The sequence below is a fragment of the Canis aureus genome, chromosome 27 (genome assembly GCF_053574225.1).
Source record: "Canis aureus isolate CA01 chromosome 27, VMU_Caureus_v.1.0, whole genome shotgun sequence".
NCBI classification, from domain to species: domain Eukaryota; kingdom Metazoa; phylum Chordata; class Mammalia; order Carnivora; family Canidae; genus Canis; species Canis aureus.
In genome coordinates this window covers 3,531,950-3,552,502 of record NC_135637.1, presented here as the reverse complement: position 1 = coordinate 3,552,502, position 20,553 = coordinate 3,531,950, and the positions used below count along the sequence as shown (strand labels likewise).

General features: G+C 42.8%; 1 protein-coding gene and 1 non-coding gene across 10 annotated transcripts in view; both read left to right on the top strand.

The window, feature by feature from the left end:
• The first annotated feature begins 16 nt into the window (after nucleotides 1-16).
• The window catches only part of LOC144299641 (uncharacterized), a 65,438-nt gene continuing 44,901 nt past the window's right edge, over nucleotides 17-20,553 (top strand). For 2 of the 9 annotated variants that reach the window (XM_077875056.1, XM_077875055.1), the window contains exons 1-4: nucleotides 8,847-9,013; nucleotides 9,181-9,233; nucleotides 19,602-19,728; nucleotides 20,187-20,282. In XM_077875056.1, coding sequence (XP_077731182.1) covers nucleotides 9,201-9,233; nucleotides 19,602-19,728; nucleotides 20,187-20,282 — 256 coding nt within the window. In that variant the 5' untranslated portion in view covers nucleotides 8,847-9,013; nucleotides 9,181-9,200. Of the gene's footprint in view, nucleotides 71-8,593; nucleotides 9,014-9,074; nucleotides 9,234-19,601; nucleotides 19,729-20,186; nucleotides 20,283-20,553 lie in introns of those variants that run through there. The other 7 variants (XM_077875045.1, XM_077875043.1, XM_077875044.1 and 4 more) reach the window with 7 other exon arrangements.
• On the top strand, nucleotides 740-870 carry LOC144300094 (small nucleolar RNA SNORA71). Its single transcript, XR_013366735.1, has one exon. It is a non-coding gene; the product is annotated as a small nucleolar RNA SNORA71 (small nucleolar RNA).

The window sequence follows — 20,553 nt, the reverse complement described above, 5'->3', positions numbered from 1 at the left end:
GGGCTGAGGTTCCCAGTGGAAAGCCTGTCGGCTGCTTGGCATCCCAGAGCAGGAACGCGCTCCCCAAAATGTGAGTGTGCGGCGTCCTAAGTGGGTCGCCGGGAGGAGGCTTCTGTATCGTTTCCATTTTTCATGTTAGATCGAAGTCATTTACAAATTCACTTACAAAAGTGAGTTTTAGCACAGCCAACAGCACTGACAAAAGAAGTGAAAATAAATGAACAATTTAGGGAGAAAGAATGAAATTATGGAAACAGGAGGAAATTCATGAATATAAAGGTAGAAGTTAAGGGATTAAAACAACTTGATGAGCCAGTTTTTTTTTTTTAAGGTTTCATTTATTTATTCAGGAGACACACACACACACACACACACACACACACACGCAGAGACACAGGCAGAGGGAGCAGCAGGCTCCATGAAGGGAGCCCGACGTGGGACTCGATTCCGGGACTCCAGGATCAGGCCCTGGGCAGAAGGCGGCGCTAAACCGCTGAGCCACCCAGGCTGCCCGATGAACCAGTTTTTATGTTTTCTTTAAGATTTTATTTATTTGAGAGAGAGAGTGAAAGAGAGAGCGGAGCGGAGGAGGGGTAGAGGCAGGGGGGGAAGCAAACACTCCCTCCACACCCACACCCCCAGCAGGGATTCCGGCACAGGGCTCCAATCCAGGACCCGGGATCATGACCTGAGCCACTCAGGTGCCCCGATGAATCAGTTTTTAAAAATAAAATATAGCAATTGCATTCGAAAGTGCTCACGGTCTGTCAGTGTCCTGGTCATTGATAGTGCAGGGAGAGGAGCTGCTGAAGGGCTTCCTCCTCTGGAGGGTCCACTCCCGTCTCTTCCAAATTCTGGGGCTTTCCCACACTTCCTCTTCCTCACCGCCTTTCAGGTGCTTCCTGGCACCTGCTGTCTTGCATTCTCTCAGGTTCAGTTTGGTTTCTGTTTCTGTGAGGCTTTAAAGGGGAAGCATGAGCGTGGGTCTCCCTCAGTGCATGTCTGAGTTAGTTGTGGTCTTCTGACACTGGCCTCTAATTTAAATAAATTAAATAAAATATAAAACCTTATTTGAAGTTTTTATCAAAAAATGGGGAGGAACCAGCATTCCTGGGGAAATCACTATAAAGAACTGGCCATGTAGACTTCCATTCAAGTAGGGTTTTTACTTACAGACTATATTTATCATATATGTCACCTCTATTTCCTATGTCTTAACTTCCCATGAATGCTGCTGTTATCAACACATAACATTAAATCTTCAAGTTGCTGATCTTGGTCTCAAGTAAAAAGGCATCTTTATTAGCTAACTGGAGAACTGCACTAGCTGGAAGCCTCCCTGAAGATTCTTCAGAAATGTTCAGGAGCCCATAAATGCTGTCAAGTGGACAGCTTCTTCCCAAGACCAATGGAACAGGGTCACCTCTGCAGCAGATGGTCAGGCTTCCTGTTTGTTTCATCCTCTCACCAGTTACAGTTTAGATTCCTCAGAGACACGAGTTACATTGTAAATACAGTACTCCATAGACTCTTTATCCTCAATAGTGTTCTTTGCCACTCAATCTTCGGGACCAGCCCACACCTGGGAACAATTTGCTGATGATATGACTAAAACTGACCATGAGGTTTGTAGTCACTTTCCACCTAATTTATGTTGGTACTAATTTCTTTTTATTTTAATTTTTTTTTTAATGTATTCATTCATGATAGACACAGAGAGAGAAAGAGGCAGAGACATAGGCAGAGGGAGAAGCAGGCTCCATGCAGGGAGCCCGACTGGGAACTCTATCCGAGGATCACACCCTGGGGGGAAGGCGGCGCTAAACCACTGAGCCACCTGGGCTCCCCAATTGCTACTAATTTCTTGAGTTAAATTAGTTGATTACCTAAGTGAGTTGGATCAACTGCTAAGTATATTTTAAAAGACAAGCCTTTTTTTTAAGTAAGCAATTTATATTTTTCAAGGTTTTATTAAAATTCAGGTTAGATTACATTTAGCATAACAGTAGTTTCAGGTGTAGAATCTAGTGATTCATCACATATACAACATCCCATGCTCGTCACAAACACCCTGTTCATTTAAGTCGGCAATTCACTTACTACCCCAATATCAGGTTCTTCAGACTCTTCAGAATGGGGATAGGAACTTTCTCTTGAGTTATTCTGGGTAAAATTAGATCTTGGCTTACAACATTGCAGTTGATGTGTAATGAAGTCTTAATGGTGTCTAAAGACTTTATTATGCTCATTAGGTTCATAGAGTCTTCAGTATGAATTCTCTGATGTTTAATATGGCTTGAGCAGTAAGTACACAACTTCCCACATTATGAATAGAGTTTATGTTTAACATAAATATCCTGGTGTTCAATAAGAGGTGAGTGACAATTAAAGGCCTGTGTATATTCATTGTATTTAGAGAGATCTTCTATCTAATAAGTTAGCTAATCTGATGTTCAGTTATGTCTATTCTGTATATGCAGGAATTATCTTCATAGAGTTTGATTCCAGCTTTAATTTTCTGAAATTGGGTTATAAATACCTAAAGTTCCTTTCAGATTTAAAATATACATAAGATTTTTCTCAAGTAAGAATTCTCAGATATAGACTAAGGTTTGTGTATTGGCCAAAAGAAGGCATTTTTTGGCTTGGTGCTGAAAGTTTGTCTTCTGATTTTTCTTCTCCATATACAGCTTTTAGATTCCTAATTCTCTCTGAAACAGGAACACTTTAGCTCATGGCTTAAAAGTTGTTCCATTATTTTGTGTGGGGATGAGTGATCTTTATAAAAATCCTACACTCAGTGTGAAACATGGAGGAACAAAAAACTACTTTGATTTACTACTACTTTGGAGGAAAGGAAATTCCATTTTGTTTTAAAGAATTATTTACTTTTAGTGCAAGCGAGAGAAAGCGCACAGGGGGAAGGGGCAAATGGAGAGTGTGTCCCAAGCTAACTGTGCACTCAGCATGGAGCCCAATGTGGGCCTGGACCCCACAATCCTGACCTCACGACCCTGAGACTTAGACCTGAACTGAAACCGAGAGTTGGACACTCAACTGACTGCATCACTCAAGCACTCCTGGAAGGAAGGGCATTTCTTTCTTTCTTTCTTTCTTTCTTTCTTTCTTTCTTTCTTTCTTTCTTTCTTTCTTTCTTTCTTTCTTTCTTTCTTTTTTTAAGATTTTACTTATTTATTCATGAGAGACACAGAGAGAGAGAGGCAGAGACACAGACAGAGGGAGAAGCAGGCTCCTCGTAGGGAGCCTGACGTGGGACTCAATCCCTGGACTCAGGATCACACCCTGAGCAGAAGGCAGATGCTCAACCACTGAGCCACCCAGGCATCCCAGGAAGGGAATTTCTATGCTAAAAATAGGATCATTAAACTTTAAATGATGTCAGTGAGATGTGAATGGCACAGATAGCTCTCAATAATGAATTTGCAGTCTAAAAATTGGATAGTGACCCTGAAAACTAGAAGATTTTTGTCTAGGAAAGTGAGAAAGGATATAAGGGAAGGGGGTAAATCAGTGATTTCCACACTTTGGCAAGCAGCATATTTACCTAGCAAATTTATTAAAAATACAAATATCCAAGCTTCATCCTCTAGATAAGGAACACATGCCTTAACAACCTGGTTAAGTGATTTTGTTGAATCCTAAGCATTGAAAACTACTGGATAAGATAAAGGGGGAAAGTGTAGGAAAACATTATGAAATTAAGGGATTGGAGAAGTTGGGGATCCCTGGGTGGCTTAGCAGTTTAGCACCTGCCTTTGGTCCAGGTTGTGATCCTGGGCCTGCCTTCGGTCCAGGGAATGATCCTGGAGTCCCAGGATCAAGTCCCACATCGGGCTCCCGGCATGGAGCCTGCTTCTCCCTCTGCCTGTGTCTCTGCCTCTCTTTCTCTGTGTCTCTCATGAATAAATTAATAAAATCTTTAAAAAATTCAAACCTACATGGTCTAAGTTGTGACTGTAAAAGAAAACTATAACACAGGCCTATTTACTAAATAGTTTATATGGAATTTCTTTTTTTTAAATATTTATTTATTTATTTATTTGTTTATTTATTTATTCATGAGAGACACAGAGAGAGCAGGGAGGGGCAGAGACATAGGCAGAGGGAGAAGCAGGCCCTACGCAGGGAGCTGGACGTGGGACTCGACCCTGGGTCTCCAGGATCACGCCCTGGGCTGAAGGCTGTGCTAAACCGCTGAGCCACCTGGGCTGCCCAGTTTATGTGGAATTTCAAGCTCAACTTTTCAAAATGATATAAAGACAAATTTTTCTAGCTAAAAAAAGATTTAGGTTACTATAACCCTATGCACGTGGTTGAACTCTGGGAATCATTTTTAGTATAAATACTACTTTTCACCACATTGCTTAAGTATATATAATTGACATGTAGTAAGTATAGGCAGTGATGCTATCCAGGGTGTGTCTGGAAAACAGTGGTTTTCCCTAGTTCTATTTAGAAACTGACTTTAGGGATCCCTGGATGGCGCAGCGGTTTGGCGCCTGCCTTTGGCCCAGGGCGCGATCCTGGAGACCTGGGATCGCATCCCACGTCGGGCTCCCGGTGCGTGGAGCCTGCTTCTCCCTCTGCCTGTGTCTCTGCCTCTCTCTCTCTCTCTGTGTGTGTGACTATCATAAATAAATAAATAAAAATTAAAAAAAAATAAAAGCTGACTTTATAATAACATGTTGATTTTTCTGCAAATCTTTAAACTTCTCAAGCAGTCTTAACTAGATGGTTTTACTGCCTTTAGTGTGGTAGAGGGGCCCTGGCATGCAGTCTCCCTCAGGACAGAGCCTCTCATTTTTCCACATGCCAGTTGTGTTTCTAAGGAACCATAAATGAGTCCCTCGGACGAAATTGCCCTCAGCTGAAGGGAGCTGCCTCACCCAAAATTAGCCTCTTGGATTCAGCCCATACCCCAAAACTGGGCACTATAAGGGTACAAAGTTTCCACTTCTTTACCTCACTTTTGTTCATCTCTGAATGGCCAGTTTCAGAGATTTTGTGAGATGAGCTGAGGCCTGTATTGTAAAAGCATCACTGCTCATTTTCTTCTGTCCAGTCCTGCTGCCCTCACTCCCTCCCAGTGGTAATTCCTAAGGGAAATCCCTAATATCCCGCCTGCTTATAAAGTCTGTTTCCTGCAAAACTCAACCTACCGCATGTGTATACTTCTGGTTCCAGCTAGGTTATAAATCTGTTATAAAAATAATTTGTCTCATCTTTGCTAAGTCCCTTAGTATTAAAGCCCTAGGCTTATATAGTAGATATCTACAAGAACATAGAAATAGGAAGGAAGATCAGGGAAGCTAAGACAGGAAAGAAACTATTATGAGAAAGACCATTCCAAAAAATAAAAAAATAAAAAAATAATTAAAAAAAAAGAAAAAAAAAGAAAAAGACCATTCCAAAAATGAAGAAAGAGTTTTTCTAGGCAAATTCCATATAAATTAATCAACCAATCCAATATGTAATGAGAGCCTACTGTTTCCAAATTTGGGAACAAAAATAGATATGAGCACTTTTAAGTAGAAAAAAAGGCAAATAGGAAAAAATGATATATGATGTAAAGGCTATAGGGATAATTTATATGGCTCAAATTACAAATCATACTTTGGAGGCTTTGAGACATGACCCGAGCACTGAAAACGTTACAATGCTTTCTCATGCTGTGACTTTCCTAATTAACAGGATTAATCCATTACTGGAGGAGTCAGTAATTCTAGAACTAGACCTGAGAAATTGTATTTTTGCCTTTTTTACATCCATTCCCTTTCTTTCAGTAATTTATCTCTATTTTTTAGGGAAACAACCCTTCTCTTGTGTTTAGTCTGTGTAGTTTCAGTGAAGCTTAGAACAATGAACTATTGGTTTTATCCAAGCCTGGATAATTAGTCATTTTGACTCTGTCAGGGATGGGTATCTGACCTTATGAAAGTCAATCGCTCCATATTTGCCAGAACTATTACAAAAGTATGTGTATTTCCCTCTGCTACTTCATGAGGAAAGCTTGACTGAAGATGAGGCTGACTGGGAAGAATAGAGAAAGGGAGACCATAGTCTATAGGTGATTGAAGTCCTGGATCCAGCCATTCTTGAAGCTTGACTTCTTCAGTTAGAAAAGGTAATACATTTCCTCTGTTAGTTTAAACTACTTTGAGCTATATTTCTGGCATCTGCAATCAAGAGTCTTAATACAAACTTAATGAATTATATATGGTATTTCCAGCATCAGTTCCCATACCCATACTGGAAAAAGGCAATCACATGTATGTATTTATCAATTGTTGCAACTCTGCTTTCTTTAATGCATGCAGATCTCCCAAGACTATCACAAATCTTCTGTGAACAGAATGTTGTCTTTTTTTTTTAATTTGTAACCTCTACACCCAGCTGGAACTCATGACCCCAACACAAAAAGTACAATGCTCTACCAACTGAGCCTGCCAGGCACCCTTCAGAATGTTATCTTTGTATTCAGTTCTAGCATATCTTACATACTGAAATGTCCTCACTGGTCTCCACTTGTCTGTATACTGTCATCTTACAGTATACAGATGTCTATTTCTCTCATGGACTTTTCCAGAATGTCTTTCTATTCTTTTATACCCAATTCCAACCCTAGATCCTAAAATAGTTTTTCCCTATTCCATAAAAATAGTTCTGCATCATTTTAGGCTAGTAGAAGCTTTTCACCATAATTCATTCTATCATAATTGTGAATAAGGAGACTTAGATTAGCAGGAGACTAAAGTTCCTAATATGGAAAGGTCTGGGAAGACTGTAGCATTGGGGACAATGCATTTACATTTATGTAAATGACATAAGATAGCAATCTGGATTGCCTAAGAAAGGTCTTTTTTTTTTTTATTTTTTTTTATTTTTAAGAAAGGTCTTAAGAGGTAAGTTTGCTTCAATCAGAGAAGTAGACAGAATATTTTTTGCAACTTGCCACAAATGTAATCCGCTTGGGAGTTTAATGAGACTATAACCAAGTGAGTAGGTCTAGATTCAGATAGGAAGGGGAGATTAAATTGGAGGTAAGTTGAATAAAGAAAACAGCTCAGGATTTGGATTTCCACCTATCTAGACTTTTTGATATGTTGCATTTTCATTCTAATTCAAAGTATTTTCTAATTTTCTTTGTGATTTTTTGAGCTAGGAGTTACTTGACTTAATCTGGGGATTCCCTACATTTTTCCTAGGTTTCCTAGGGTTCTTTTTTTTTTTTTTTTTTAACTTAATTCCACTGTTGTCAGAAAACATACTTTGTATGATTTCAATCCTTGTTAATCTATTGAGGCTTGTTTTGTGGTGTGACACTATAGGACCTATCCTGGAGAATGTGCCTTGTGCACATAAAAATTACACATACTCAACGGTCATTAGATGTGTTGTTTTTTTTTTTTTTAATTTTATTTTTTATTTTTTTTAAGATGTGTTGTTAAATAAAAATTAAGCCAAGTAAATTTTAATCTCATTGACTTTATTAATCGATTAATGGATCAGGCAGCAACTGATCTAGCTGGAAAAGGAGAAGGGCTACAGAAAGGGAAGGGCTTTAAAAAGCATGACAAAGGGGGATCCCTGGGTGGCGCAGTGGTTTGGCGCCTGCCTTTGGCCCAGGGCGTGATCCTGGAGACCCGGAATCGAATCCCCGGGATCGAATCCCCGGGATCGAATCCCACGTCGGGCTCTCAGTGCATGGAGCCTGCTTCTCCCTCTGCCTATGTCTCTGCCTCTCTCTCTCTCTCTCTGTGACTATCCTAAATAAATAAATAAAATATTTAAAAAAAAAAAAGCATGACAAAGAAGTCATAAATAGAAAAAAGGGATTATTTTAGCTGAGGTCCCCCTTATTAGGGGAACAGAAGATATAGTAGGTAGATTCCCTCCTCTTCCTTAAGGGATGAAAAGGAAAGGGCCCTGTTACACATTATCCTATCGGTGCTGACCCGTGAAGATGACATTTCTGGGAAGTTGAGACTGCTAACATTAAGTTAGGTAAACTTCTGGGTTTACAGATCTAGGGCCTTCACCCATGTGCTTCCAATTTGGGCCTGTGGTTTTCACTTTAACTGTGTTCTCTAGATGTCAGTTACTTTGTGTCTTTTCAGTTCTTGCTAATTTTGTCTGGTTGTTTGCTTTTATCTTTAATATATCCTTTGCTTTCGTTGGCTTATTTTGCTGTTTCTTCACTAGGTTTTTGAGACTTTAACTTGCTGCTTTTTGGTGTTTATTGTTATAATTACTCAAGATTGTGAGATTTTTTTGTTATCCTCGCTTTGTTTCTCTCATAACTGCTTACAGTGTTATCTACACTTTTGTCCCTATTTCATTCAAATATTTGTTGAATAGAAAGCTTTTTGGAAAAAAAGATTTTTAGGCATAAAATCCTTTTGAAATTATGCTATTTATAGTTTTATTGCATTGTAATGAGAATTGTTTGACCTATCTTGGACTGGCCGTATATTCATGTCCACGATTGGTGTGCTTCTATTTCTTTCCATCTACTGCAGCATCTCCCAAGTGTGCAGGGCTCACTGTGGTGTTCCGTCTTGTTTGACCTCAGGCCTCAGGATGTCGGCCCTTGTGCTGAGGTTGGACCCAGGCAGGGCCGAGCGCCACAGGCCCACCTGGTCCCCTCTGCCAGCCCTGTCTGGGTCCCCAGAAGCTCTGCCCATCTCTGCACATCTGCCTCCTGCCGGAAGCCCGGCCTGTAAGCAAGGATCCTCCGCAGACGCTTCTGGGAGATGTAGTTTTCTTCGGTCGCCGTTGGGTCCACGGAATCCGCCATGACGTACTTCCGCTGCGCCGCGCCCGCGGCTGTAGTCAGGTACGTTCCTCCAGGGCTGTTTCCGTCTTGGGTTTGATCAGGAGCCGGCCCGCGGATTCCTGAGCTTCTGTGGCTCTGGATCCCAGGCGGCACAGATTTAGCCCCCTCCCGGCGCGTCCTGTTCAGAACAGGAGCTTGGCCGGCTGAGCCCCCACGGTAGGTCTGGGGCGTGGTCGCAGCCAGCCGGGACTCGAGGTCACCGGACAGCCTCGTCGCCGCGCCCGCTGTGGCGTGCTGCAAACTGGATTGTGCGGGAGGTCGCTCCTGGGTGGGCGCGGATGGGCGGCAGGGAGACCCTCACAGCTCGGTTCTCTGCCCCGCAGCCTGCACGGAACAGCGCGGGATGGCTGGCAGGTTCCGCAAGGCTTCGTGTTGGGTAAGTAGGGACCTCCTCGTCTTTAGAAGCTGCCTGGGCACTGAGGACGGTTACGTCCAGGGCCCGAACTGTCGCGTTCCCGCCCCCTGCCTTCCCCTGTCTCTGATGTCCGTGTTTCTGGCACTTTGTCCTGGGTCCTCTCCCTCCGAGGTTCTGATCCGTTGCCCGTCGCGGCCCCTAACCTCTGAGGGTCGTGAGGGTCCTTGCTATGGAAGCCGGAAGGAGCCATGTTTGAGCCGGGGCGTGTAGGCCCCGGACCGTGCTATTGGCAGGGGGACCCTGTGGGGAACGCTGAACTTCCGACTACTGCACAGCGGGCGTTGCTTCCCCTGGGCACCCTAGGACAGCCTAGCCGCATAGGTGTTGAGTATGTGCTGCGCCGCTGAGTCTGCAGCTCCAGGGGGAACTCTCTTCTGGAAATACACAGATGTTAGTAGAAGCTCAGGGTGTGATGGATCCTCCGATTTGTGGCAAAGACAAGGCAGATCGGGTGCAAGACAGGTGTGTGGAGAATGACTCTTCCCCTGCAAATGTGGGAGCCGTGACGGGAAATACCTCAGAAAAGTGTTTCTCTGGGACTTCGGTGTTTATGAGTCTTAAGGAATTTCTTGGTACCAAAGAGTGGGTTGGAAGCGTCACTTCTTGAGGGTGGTTGGCGTGCTGCAAACTGGATTGCATGAGGTGTTGGACAGTGGAATGTGAAGTGACTAGTGACAGCAGAGACCCCTTCTAGGTGGTATGACACTTCAGGTGTTACAGGAAGATGATGGGTGCCGGGAAGAAGGCCATTCACTGAGTGGCATGAGTGATACAATTGACCGAAATTAAGGATCTGTTTATTATTTTTTCTTTTTAAGTAATCTCTGTGCCCAACGTGGGACTTAAACTTACAACCCCGAGATCAAGAGTGGCATGCTTTACTGACTGGCCCACCTGGCACCCCAGGATATTTTTACTCTTTAACAATAACTATGGAAAATACAGTGAGACAAAACATTGTATTTACAGTAGCAATAAAGAAAAATAAGCAAACAGAATCACATGAAGAATAAGTAAGGAAGATCAAATGAAGGATTGAAAGGATTACCCCATTGAGTGGGTAATAATAGGCACCACTCTTAGCTAGGCACTTTGTGTGTACGGAGTTGTTAAGGGCCTCATGAGCCCATGAGGCCGGTAGGTCCCCACCTTACAGGTGAGGAAACTGGGAAGCCTGTCCATGGCCCCAAACTAGTAAAGGATCCAAGGAGACTGGGTTTGCAGAGCTAGGACTCAAGGCACTATCTTCAGACTTTGTGCCTCTTACATTTTAATGTGAACAGTTTCTCTTGTGCTTGAGTGCACATATTAATTTAACAAACGGTTACTGATTATTACACCAGGTAATTTCTAGGGCATGTAGGGATGAACAAGATTGACAGGATCCATGACCCTGTGCAGGGTATGGGAGATGATTAAACAAAATCACAAAAGATGTGAACGTTACACAAGTGAAAGAGAGCAGCTAAGCTGAAAGAAAGCAGCTAAACGGCTACTTTAGATTGGCACCCCTTTGCAAGGCAACATTTAAGTAGCATTTGATGGACAACTAGATGACTGTGGGATGGTGGGGGTAGCAGGGGAGGAAGCATTCCAGACGTTTATTTCTAGGGTTGCACTCCAAGCAAATTGGCAGCTGCCTCTGGTGGAAAGAAAGCCTGTGGGTGGAGTGGAAAGGGATGGCTGTCCAATTTTCCCAGCACCATTTACTGAAGAGACTGTCCTTTTTCCAGTGGATAGTCTTTCCTGCTTTGTCAAATAGTAGTTGACCATAGAATTGAGGGGCCATTTCTGGGTTCTCTATTCTGTTCCATTGATCTCTGTGTCTGTGTTTGTGCCAGTAACACACTGTCTTGATCATAGCTTTGTAGTACAACTTGAAATTCGGCATGTGATGACCCTGGCTCTGGTTTTCTTTTTCAATATTCCCCTGGCTGTTTGGGGTCTTTTCTGATTCCACACAAATCTTAAGATTATTTGTAACTCTCTGAAGATAGTCCATGGTAATTTTTTTTTAAGTATTTCTTTATTCATGAGAGACACAGAGGCAGAGACATAGGCAGAGGGAGAAGCAGGCTCCACGCAGGGAGGTCTTTGTCTGGCTTTGGAATTAAGGTGATGCTGGCCTTATAAAACGAGTTTGGAAGTATTCCGTCCCTTTCTATCCTTTGGAACAGCTTTAGTAGAATAATAGGTATTGTTTCTTTTTTAAATGTTTGATAGAATTCCCTGGGAAGTCATCTGGCCCTGGACTTTTGGGAGGTTTTTGATGCCCACTTCAGTTTCTTCCCCAGTTATTGGCCTGTTCAGGTTTTCTATTTATTCCTGTTCCAGTTTTGGTAATTTGTGGTGTTCCAGAAATGCATCCATTTTCTTGATTGCCTAATTTATTGGCATATAACTGCTCATAAGTTTTTAAAGTATTTTCTTGGTATTGGTTTTGGTCTCTCGTCTTTCATTCATGATTTTATTAATTTGAGTCTTTTTTTCTTTTTAATAAGGCTGGCTAATGGTTTATCTATCTTACTAATTCTCTCAAAGAACCAACTCCTGGTTTTGTTGATGTGTTCTGCAGTTCTTCTGGTCTCTGTTTCATTGGGTTCTGCTCGAATCTTTATTATCTCTCTTCTTCTGCTTGGTGTAGGTTTTATTTGCTGTTCTTTCTACAGTTACTTTAGGTGTGAGGTTAGCTTGTGTATTTGAGTTTTTTCCAATTTTTTTGAGGGATGCTTGTGATGTATTTCCCTCTTAGGACTGCTTTTGCTGTATCCCAGAGATTTTGAACAGTTATAGCTACATTTTCATTAGTTTCTGTGAATCTTTTCTTTTAAAGATATTATTTATTTGTTCATGAGAGACACAGAGAGGGGGGGTTGGGCAGAGACATGGGCAGAGGGAGAAGCAGGCTCCATGCAGGGAGCCTGAAGCGGGACTCAATCCCGGGACCCCAGATCACACCCTGGGCTGAAGGCAGGTGCTAAACCGCTAAGCCACCCAGGGATCCCCATCCATGAATCTTTTTAATTCTTCTCTAATTTCCTGGTTGACCCATTCATCTTTTAGTAGGATGCTCTTTAACCTCCATGTGTTTGAGTTTCTTTCAAATTTCTTCTTATGACTGAGTTCAAGTTTCAAAGCATTGTGGTCTGAAAATATGCAGGGGGCAATCCCAATCTTTTGGCATTGGTTGATACATGATTTCTGACCCAGTATGTGGTCTATTTTGGAGAAAGTTCCATGTGCTCTGGAGAAAAATGTGTATTCATTTGCATTCAGATGGGAAGTTCTGTATAGATCTGTGAAATCCATCTGGTCCAGTGTAACATTTAAGGGCCTTGTTTCTTTGGTGATGTTGTGCTTAGAATATCTGTCATTTGCAGAAAGTGCCATGTTGAAGTCTACTACTATTAGCATATTATGATCTAGTATGTCTTTACTTTAGTTATTAATTGATATACTTGGCAGCTCCCACATTAGGGGCATAAATATTCATGAATGTTAGCTCTATCTCCTGGATCTGAATGCCTGTTTCTCTCCACAAATTAGGGGAGTTCTCAGCTTTGATTTGTTTAAATATGCTGTCTGGCCCTCTGGCCCTCTCTTGGAACCCCAGTTATACATAGATTCTTCCTTCTGAGGCTGTCATTTATTTCCCTTAACCTTTTCTCATGGTCTTTTAATTGTTTTTCTCTTTTTTCCTCATCTTCCTTCCTTGCCATCAACTTGTCTTCTATGTCGGTCACTCTTCCACCTCACTAATCCTCATTTTTAGGACATCAAGTTTGGATTGCATCTCATTTAATCGATTTTTAATTTCAGCCTGATTAGATCTAAATTCTGCAGTCATGAAGTCTTTTGAATCTTTTATGCTTTTTTCCAGAGCCACTGGAATTGTGCTTCTTTTTTTTTTTTTTTTTTTAGATTTTTATTTATTTATTCATAGAGACAGAGAGAGACAGGCAGGGACACAGGCAGAGGGAGAAGCGGGCTCCATGCAGGGAGCCCCATGTGGGGCTTGATCCAGGTCTCCAGGATCATGCCCCGGGCTGCAGGTGGCGCTAAACCACAGCACCACTGAGGCTGCCCTATAATTGTGCTTCTGAATTGGCTTTCTGACATCGCATTGTAATACATATTCTTTAACTCTGTGGCAGAGAATACTGTTTCTGATTCTTTCTTTTGTGGTGAGTTCTTTCTAGTCATTTTCTTCAGTGCAGAGTGGCTGTATGAGCGGGCTGAGTCAAGAATATCAACCAGAACCTAAGTAAATTTCACCCTAGATGATTCTGCTGAGGTCAGAGACCAGAAAATGAAAACAAAGATCAGAATGAAGTAAAAGAAAAGGACCACTAAAGTGAAAAACAAATTTTAAACCAAAGTTGTAAAAAAATTAAAGGCCAAGGATCCCAAGGAAGCAGAAAAGAAAAGAGAAAAAAAAGAAAAAAGAAAAAGAAGAAAAAAAAGGTGGGTGGGACTTGGAGATGGTGGTGGTGACAAAGTGGAAGGAGATTATAGTCTACCTGAGGGGGTTCTAGAGGGTGGTCCTCTTGGTTCTGAGTCTATTAAGTTCTGTACATTAGAACATGCTCAGTCCCACATTTATATAAACCAGAATTACTTGTAGAGAGCCCCAACATTGACCACCAAATCATAAATGAGATAAAAGAGGGGGGCAGAATGGGAATGAAGAGAGAATATAGTCTCACAGAATGAACCAGCACGGTATACCACTTGGTTTTGGGTGCATGCTGGTCATGTTTTAGAAGGTATGAACTTCTGCCATTGAAGAACAAAATGAGGCAGAGAAACAGAAAACAGAAAACAAAGCAAAAAAACATATCTTGTATATCTCCCAAATTTAATTGAGTATGTTGAAGGGAATCTAGAAGTGGAAAATATATCTAAGGCCTGTAATTGTAGAAATATGAAAGTCAAAAAGGAAGAAACTTAAGAATGAAGAAGTGGTAAAATATTGTAGTTAAGGTTAGAAAAAAATATTGGAAATTTTTAGTCTGATATAAAAATGAGTTAAAACAAAAACAAAAACAAGGGCAGCCCAGGTGGCTCAGCAGTTTAGCACCGCCTTTGGCCCAGGCATGATCCTGGAGAGCCAGGATTGAGTCCCACGTTGGGCTCCCTGCATGGAGCCTGCTTTTCCCTCTCTCTCTCTCTCTCTCTCTCTCTCTCACTCTCTCACTATCTCATTAATAAATAAAATCTTTAAAAAACAAAAAACGATTTGTACTGGAAAGGAGAATAAAAAGGGGGGTACTCTCTAGTTCTATATACTATAAATCCGTCTGTTTTCCCTGGAGCTTTCCAGCACTGCTTGGTGAAGAGCTTGCTCTTCCCCTCTCCTTCCACCTGGTCTTCTGAGGAGGGGTCTGCTGTGCTGATTCCCAGGTGTGTGTACCTGGGGGAGCTTCCCTGCTCCCTGCCAGTTGCAGGGCTCAGTGGGAGCTATTTACCCCGGGAGGCCTCCATTCCCTGGCGGCCCCGCCCCTCCCAAGCACGAGGTGAAACTAGGAGGAACAGCAACAACAGTGATGACCAGGTCTCCACCTCTGGAATCAGCTCCCCAATAGTAATGAATGCAGTCTTCTAGTCCGCAGTGGCCTGGATGCTCCTGGGGCGGCACAAGGGCTCTGATCTGCACAGCTTGGGGGCGCCTGGGGGGCAGGAGAGTCCTCGCTGTCCTGTGCCCTCCCCGCCACCACCTGTCCCGGGGGGAGTGTAGGATCGTGGGCTGTGTCTGCTTGGCGCCCTGTGATCAGGGGCCCTGTGTTGCTGGAACCATGCACCCAGTGTCCGAGGCTTCTGAAAGCAGCAGGGTGTAGAAGTTTGGAATCACCGACCTAACCGACTGGCTTCTTTCTCCCAGATGCCCTGGCAAGCATTGGTGGTTCAGTGGTAGAATTCTTGCATGCCAGATGCCCTGCCAGATTTGCACTCCAGCTCTTTACTGAGATCGTCCACAGTTTGTGTTGTGCTTTCCCCCCAGGGGGCACTTCCTCTATTAGTGACTCCGGGAAACTGGAGGCTTCACTGCCCCTCCTGCAATTCTGCCCGATTTCCCTGCTAAGCGCTTTTCTGTCCGGGAAAAATCTGGTGCAGATTTTTAAAGTTCCCGCTTCTCTGGGGCTGAGCTTTCCTGTCCCGAAGGCTTTCACCCAGCTCCTCGTGGCCACCACTTGGTTCTTCTTAATTTTTTTTCCACCTTCCTACCTTGCTAGAACCGAAAACCCTTCTCTGTAGCGTTCCGGCTGTTCTCTCTTTAAATCTCAGGTGGAATTTATAGCTGTCCAGGATGATTTGAAAGTTATGTAGGTAAGTTGGTGGGGCCAAGTGAATTGAGGAACCTACTCCTCTGCCATCTTGCCGCATCTCCCTTATTTATTTATTCATGAGAGACACAGAGAGACAGAGACAGACGTAGAGCCCGAAGCAGGCTCCCTACCGGGATGCGGAGCTTGATGCTCCATCCCAGGACCCCCCGGATCATAACCTGAGCTGAAGGCAGATGCTCAACCACTGAGCCACCCAGGTGCCCCTCCCTTACATTTATTTTAAAATTCTCTGTGGCATTACATATAGATTATCATTTCCTTTTGTAAGAGCTCCATCTTACTATGCTGCAGTGGGAATGGGCCATGTGTTATTTATTTTTTTTTTTTAATTTTTATTTATTTTTGATAGTCACACAGAGAGAGAGAGAGAGAGAGGCAGAGACATAGGCAGAGGGAGAAGCAGGCTCCATGCACCAGGAGCCCGATATGGGATTCGATCCCGGGTCTCCAGGATCGCGCCCTGGGCCAAAGGCAGGCGCTAAACCGCTGCGCCACCCAGGGATCCCTGGGCCATGTATTATTGAGCTCTTTCTCCACTGATGGGGATTTAAGTCTCCCCATGCCTAACAGCTGATAACACCTAGAGCTTTCTATTTGCTGCTCTCAGGCCTCTCAGCTTTTGATCTGCTGAAATTTCGTATTCTTTTGATACACAAATATATTTAATTTTTTTTTAAGTTACTGATTAAAATTACTTATGAATTTTATAGGTGATGGGGTGGAATTTTAGGTGTGCTTAATTCAGCATTTGAAAAGTTTTGTTATGTATCATACTGTATGTAATTATATAGTTTGCATCATACTGTATGTAATTATATAGTTTGAACAACGTCTCTATAGGAAGAATGTACCATAATCATCTTTAGCTATTCTCTTATTGGTGGAAATTCAGGTTGTTGAGCTAGTCACTTTTACAAATTTTGAAACAGTGAACAACTCTGCACGCCTATGGATATTCTTATCTTGTTGATTTTTGGTGATATATTTAGTACTTTTTTACATTCTCTTAGAACAAAGTTCAATCTTATAATTACCTTCCTGCCCTAATCCCTTTTCTTTGTCAGAGATAATCAATTTGGCATATGTTCTTCTAGATCTTTTTATGTACATTTGTCTACAGTCATTTATATCCTTAAAATGTTTGGTTTATTTGTCTGGGTAATCACATATATAGATTTCACACTATGTGACATTTCTGTTTTTCCCATATGCCAAAAACATATTTGTAGTTGTATCTGTGATAGTTTTATACATATATATCCATTTGTGGCTTTTTTGACTTTTTAAAAATTTAATTGAGTTCTAAATTACAATAAAATGCATCAATCTTAAGGAGACTATTTATATTCTTTTAGGTTTCTGGAACCAATTCCAACGAGAGGGGTGGAGGTGCAGTTCCCCTACACACAACACAAAGGAGAGAATTAAGCTGAGCATTCACCTTAATTCTCCAAACTGGTAGTATACACTAAACTGTCCACCTAGAGATGGGGGACACTTTCCTGGAAACCAGCTGCACTTTGGTAGGCTGTCAAAGGGCTTTCAAGAAGTCGCCTCATTAACATAACAAAAGATACCTTGCTCACACTCATTAGAGGAAATTTCAGGGATTTTTAGGAAGTCTGAGCCAGGAAACAAACCATGGATGAAGACCAAATACATATGAGAACTATGTTTTGGACATCTGAATGACTGAATAGTCTTATAAGTCACAGAATTAGAGAATGCACTGAAGACAAATCAAAATCAAACTAAAGAATTCCGGAGCTCTAGAAGGTTCCATGTTCTCCCAATGGCCACTGTCATCCCCTCCCCCCTCCCCCCAGGGGTCACTGCTTTGTTTTATTGGTTTTATTTCTGTTAACATCTAACACCATAAATTTTGTTGTTTGTTTTTTCTTTTAAACTTAATATAATTGGAATTGTATAGTAAAGTGTCTGGCTTTTCTCAACATGGTTTGTCAGTGACCCCCAAGTTGTATGATACAGTGTTGTATGACTGTTAGTTTATCTGCTGTATTCGTAGACATGGGCAGCAGCAACATTTGGGCCGTGTCCAGTTAATGGCTATTTGAATAACATTGTTATAAACATTTTTGTACACGTCTTTTGAGGGATACCAGTTCTCATTTCTTTTAGGCTTATCCCAGATTTCTCAGCCTTGACACTGTTGACATTTAGGGTAGAATTACTCTTCATTGTGAAGGACTGTCCCATGTAATATAGGATGTTGAGCAGCATCCAGATTTGGCCTTGGCCTCTCCCTGTGTAGCTACCAGCAGCACTAGCCCCATATGACAATCTCAGGTGTCTCTAGACAGTGCCAGACATCCCCTGGGGGTGCAGAATCTTGCTCATGGTTGACAGCCAGCTGGCATGTATGTAGGAGTGATAATGTTTGGTCATCGAGTGTATGTATATTTAAGTTTAGTATATACTACCAGTTTAGAGATTTGGCAAAACCACTTTATGTTCCCATGGCCAATATGTGAGTTCCACATGGTCTGCATCCAGGCCAACAGTTGTTTGTCACATTTGCTTTTTGGCATCTCCTCACTTGTTTTTTGTTTTGTTTTGTTTTTTAAGATTTTATTTATTTTATTTATTTCATGAGAGAGAGAGAGAGAGAGGCAGAGACACAGACAGGGAGAGAGAGAGAGAGAGAGAGAGGCAGAGACACAGACAGAGGGGGAGAGAGAGAGAGAGAGAGAGAGAGGCAGAGACACAGACAGAGGGAGAAGCAGGCCCCATGCAGGGAGCCCGAAGTGGGACTCAATCCCAGGTCTCCAGGATCACGCCCTGGGCTGAAGGCAGCGCTAAACCGCTGAACCACCCAGACTGCCCACATCTCCTCACTTGTAATGAAATCTCAAGTCCTTACCACCCCATGCCCACCCACAGTGGCTCTCCATCATCTGCGGCTCTGCAGCACTAGCTCCAGGTTCAGAGTCTATGTTGAAGTGAACCCTGGCTGGCCTCAGTAATGGGCCCCTTAGTTTCTTGAAAGAAGACTAGGAATTTACCTATTTTGGCTTTTTTTTTTTTTTTTTTTTAATGGTGCCAGGCTCTCACTCCATTTGAGACTCAAGATGGGTTGAGCAGCTGCCAAGATGAGAGTTCACAGGGTCAGACCTTCCCATGTGTTTACAATTATTCTTTTCATCTCTGGGCAAAATATATCCTGGATAATTTTTTTTAATGCAAGACTTACAACACCTGTTTCATCTTCATGTATAGATGCCTGTTTCCCTCTACAAGACTGGAAGCTCTTTTTTTTTTTTTTTTTTTTTAAAGGCAGCCAATTCTTTTTTTTTTTTTTTTTTTTTTTTTTTTTTTATTTATGATAATCACACAGAGAAAGAGAGGGAGAGGCAGAGACACAGGCAGAGGGAGAAGCAGGCTCCATGCACCGGGAGCCCGACGTGGGATTCGATCCCGGGTCTCCAGGATCGCGCCCTGAGCCAAAGGCAGGCGCCAAACCGCTGCGTCACCCAGGGATCCCCAGACTGGAAGCTTCTTGAGGGCAGAAGTTGGTTGTGTTCATCCTGAAGTTTTCAGGACCAAAACCAGTATCTGGCACATGGAAATGCAAAAGTTTTTTGGTTTTGTTTTTTTTTTTTTTTTTTTGGTTTTGTTTTTTGAAGATTTTTTATTTATTCACTTGAGAGAGAGCATACAAGTGAGAGAATGAGCAGGGGGAGCAGCAGAGAACAGGAGAAGCAGACTCCCCACTGAGCAGGGAGCCCAACATGGGGTTTGATCCTAGGACCCTGGGATTATGACTTGAACTGAACCAGACGATTCACTGACTGAGCCACCCAGGCACCACTGTTTTTGTTCTGTTTTATTCTGAAAGTCCGTGCTGACCTGGACACAGGAGGCAGTCCATGGAGGAACATTTTTCCTTTACTAGTTCCTGTACATCTGTTCCACGTCACCTAATGTAATAGCATCCGATTGAATGGGATGTATATTATTACAGGGATTATTGTCATTCAAGGATATATCTATGGAGTTCACCTGGGAAGAGTGGCAGTTGCTGGATTCTGCACAGAAGTACCTGTACAGGGATGTGATCCTGGAGAATTATAGCCACCTGGTGTCTCTGGGTAAGTGCCACTTCTCTGTTGATCTCAGGTTGTGATTTATAAATCACCATCCCTTTTTCTTTTGTTTATCTACCATGAATTCTCTAAAAAAATATATATTTTTTAAGATTTTATTTATTTATTCATGAGAGACACAGAGAAAGAGACGCAGAGACACAGGCAGAGGGAAGAGCAGGCTCCGTGAAGGGAGCCCAAAACAGGACTCCATCTCAGGTCTCCAGGGTCACACCCTGGACTGAAGGTGGCGCTAAACCACTGAGCCACCGATGCTGCGCCCTCCAAAGTTTTTAATGGTTATGGGCTTGAACCTTAGAGATCAAAGTTCATGGTCCCTATTTGGCCCTCATCCCCTAACTATAATCCTCCCCCAAGTGCAAGTGAGCAGTTAGGTTTTGTAGGTCTGGACCCCTTAGTCCCTAGCAGCGTGGCCCACATCCTTTGTGATTTTCCACTAACAGGGTATCATGGTACCAAACCTGATTTAATCTTCAAGTTGGAGCAAGGAGAGGAGCCGTGGATGATAAATGCCAAAGTTTCCCGCCAGAGCTATCCAGGTGGGTGAGCAGGAAGATGGGGGTGTCGGAATGAGCCAGGGCTGGCCGTGGGGCAGTGGTGTGTGAAAACTCTACACTGGAGCCCTTGAACTATTGGGCGACTCGGGAGGAACTTATAAGCTAGCTCCTTGGGGAAGGACCATCTCTCTGCCCATGTTTGGGCTTTCTTCTCATGGGTCTGAGGGACTCTGCTTAGATGCTGCTTTCGGGGTTATTTTCCCTCCTTCCTGTGGTCATGGACCACCTCAGCCGTTCCATCCTCCAGAGAGAT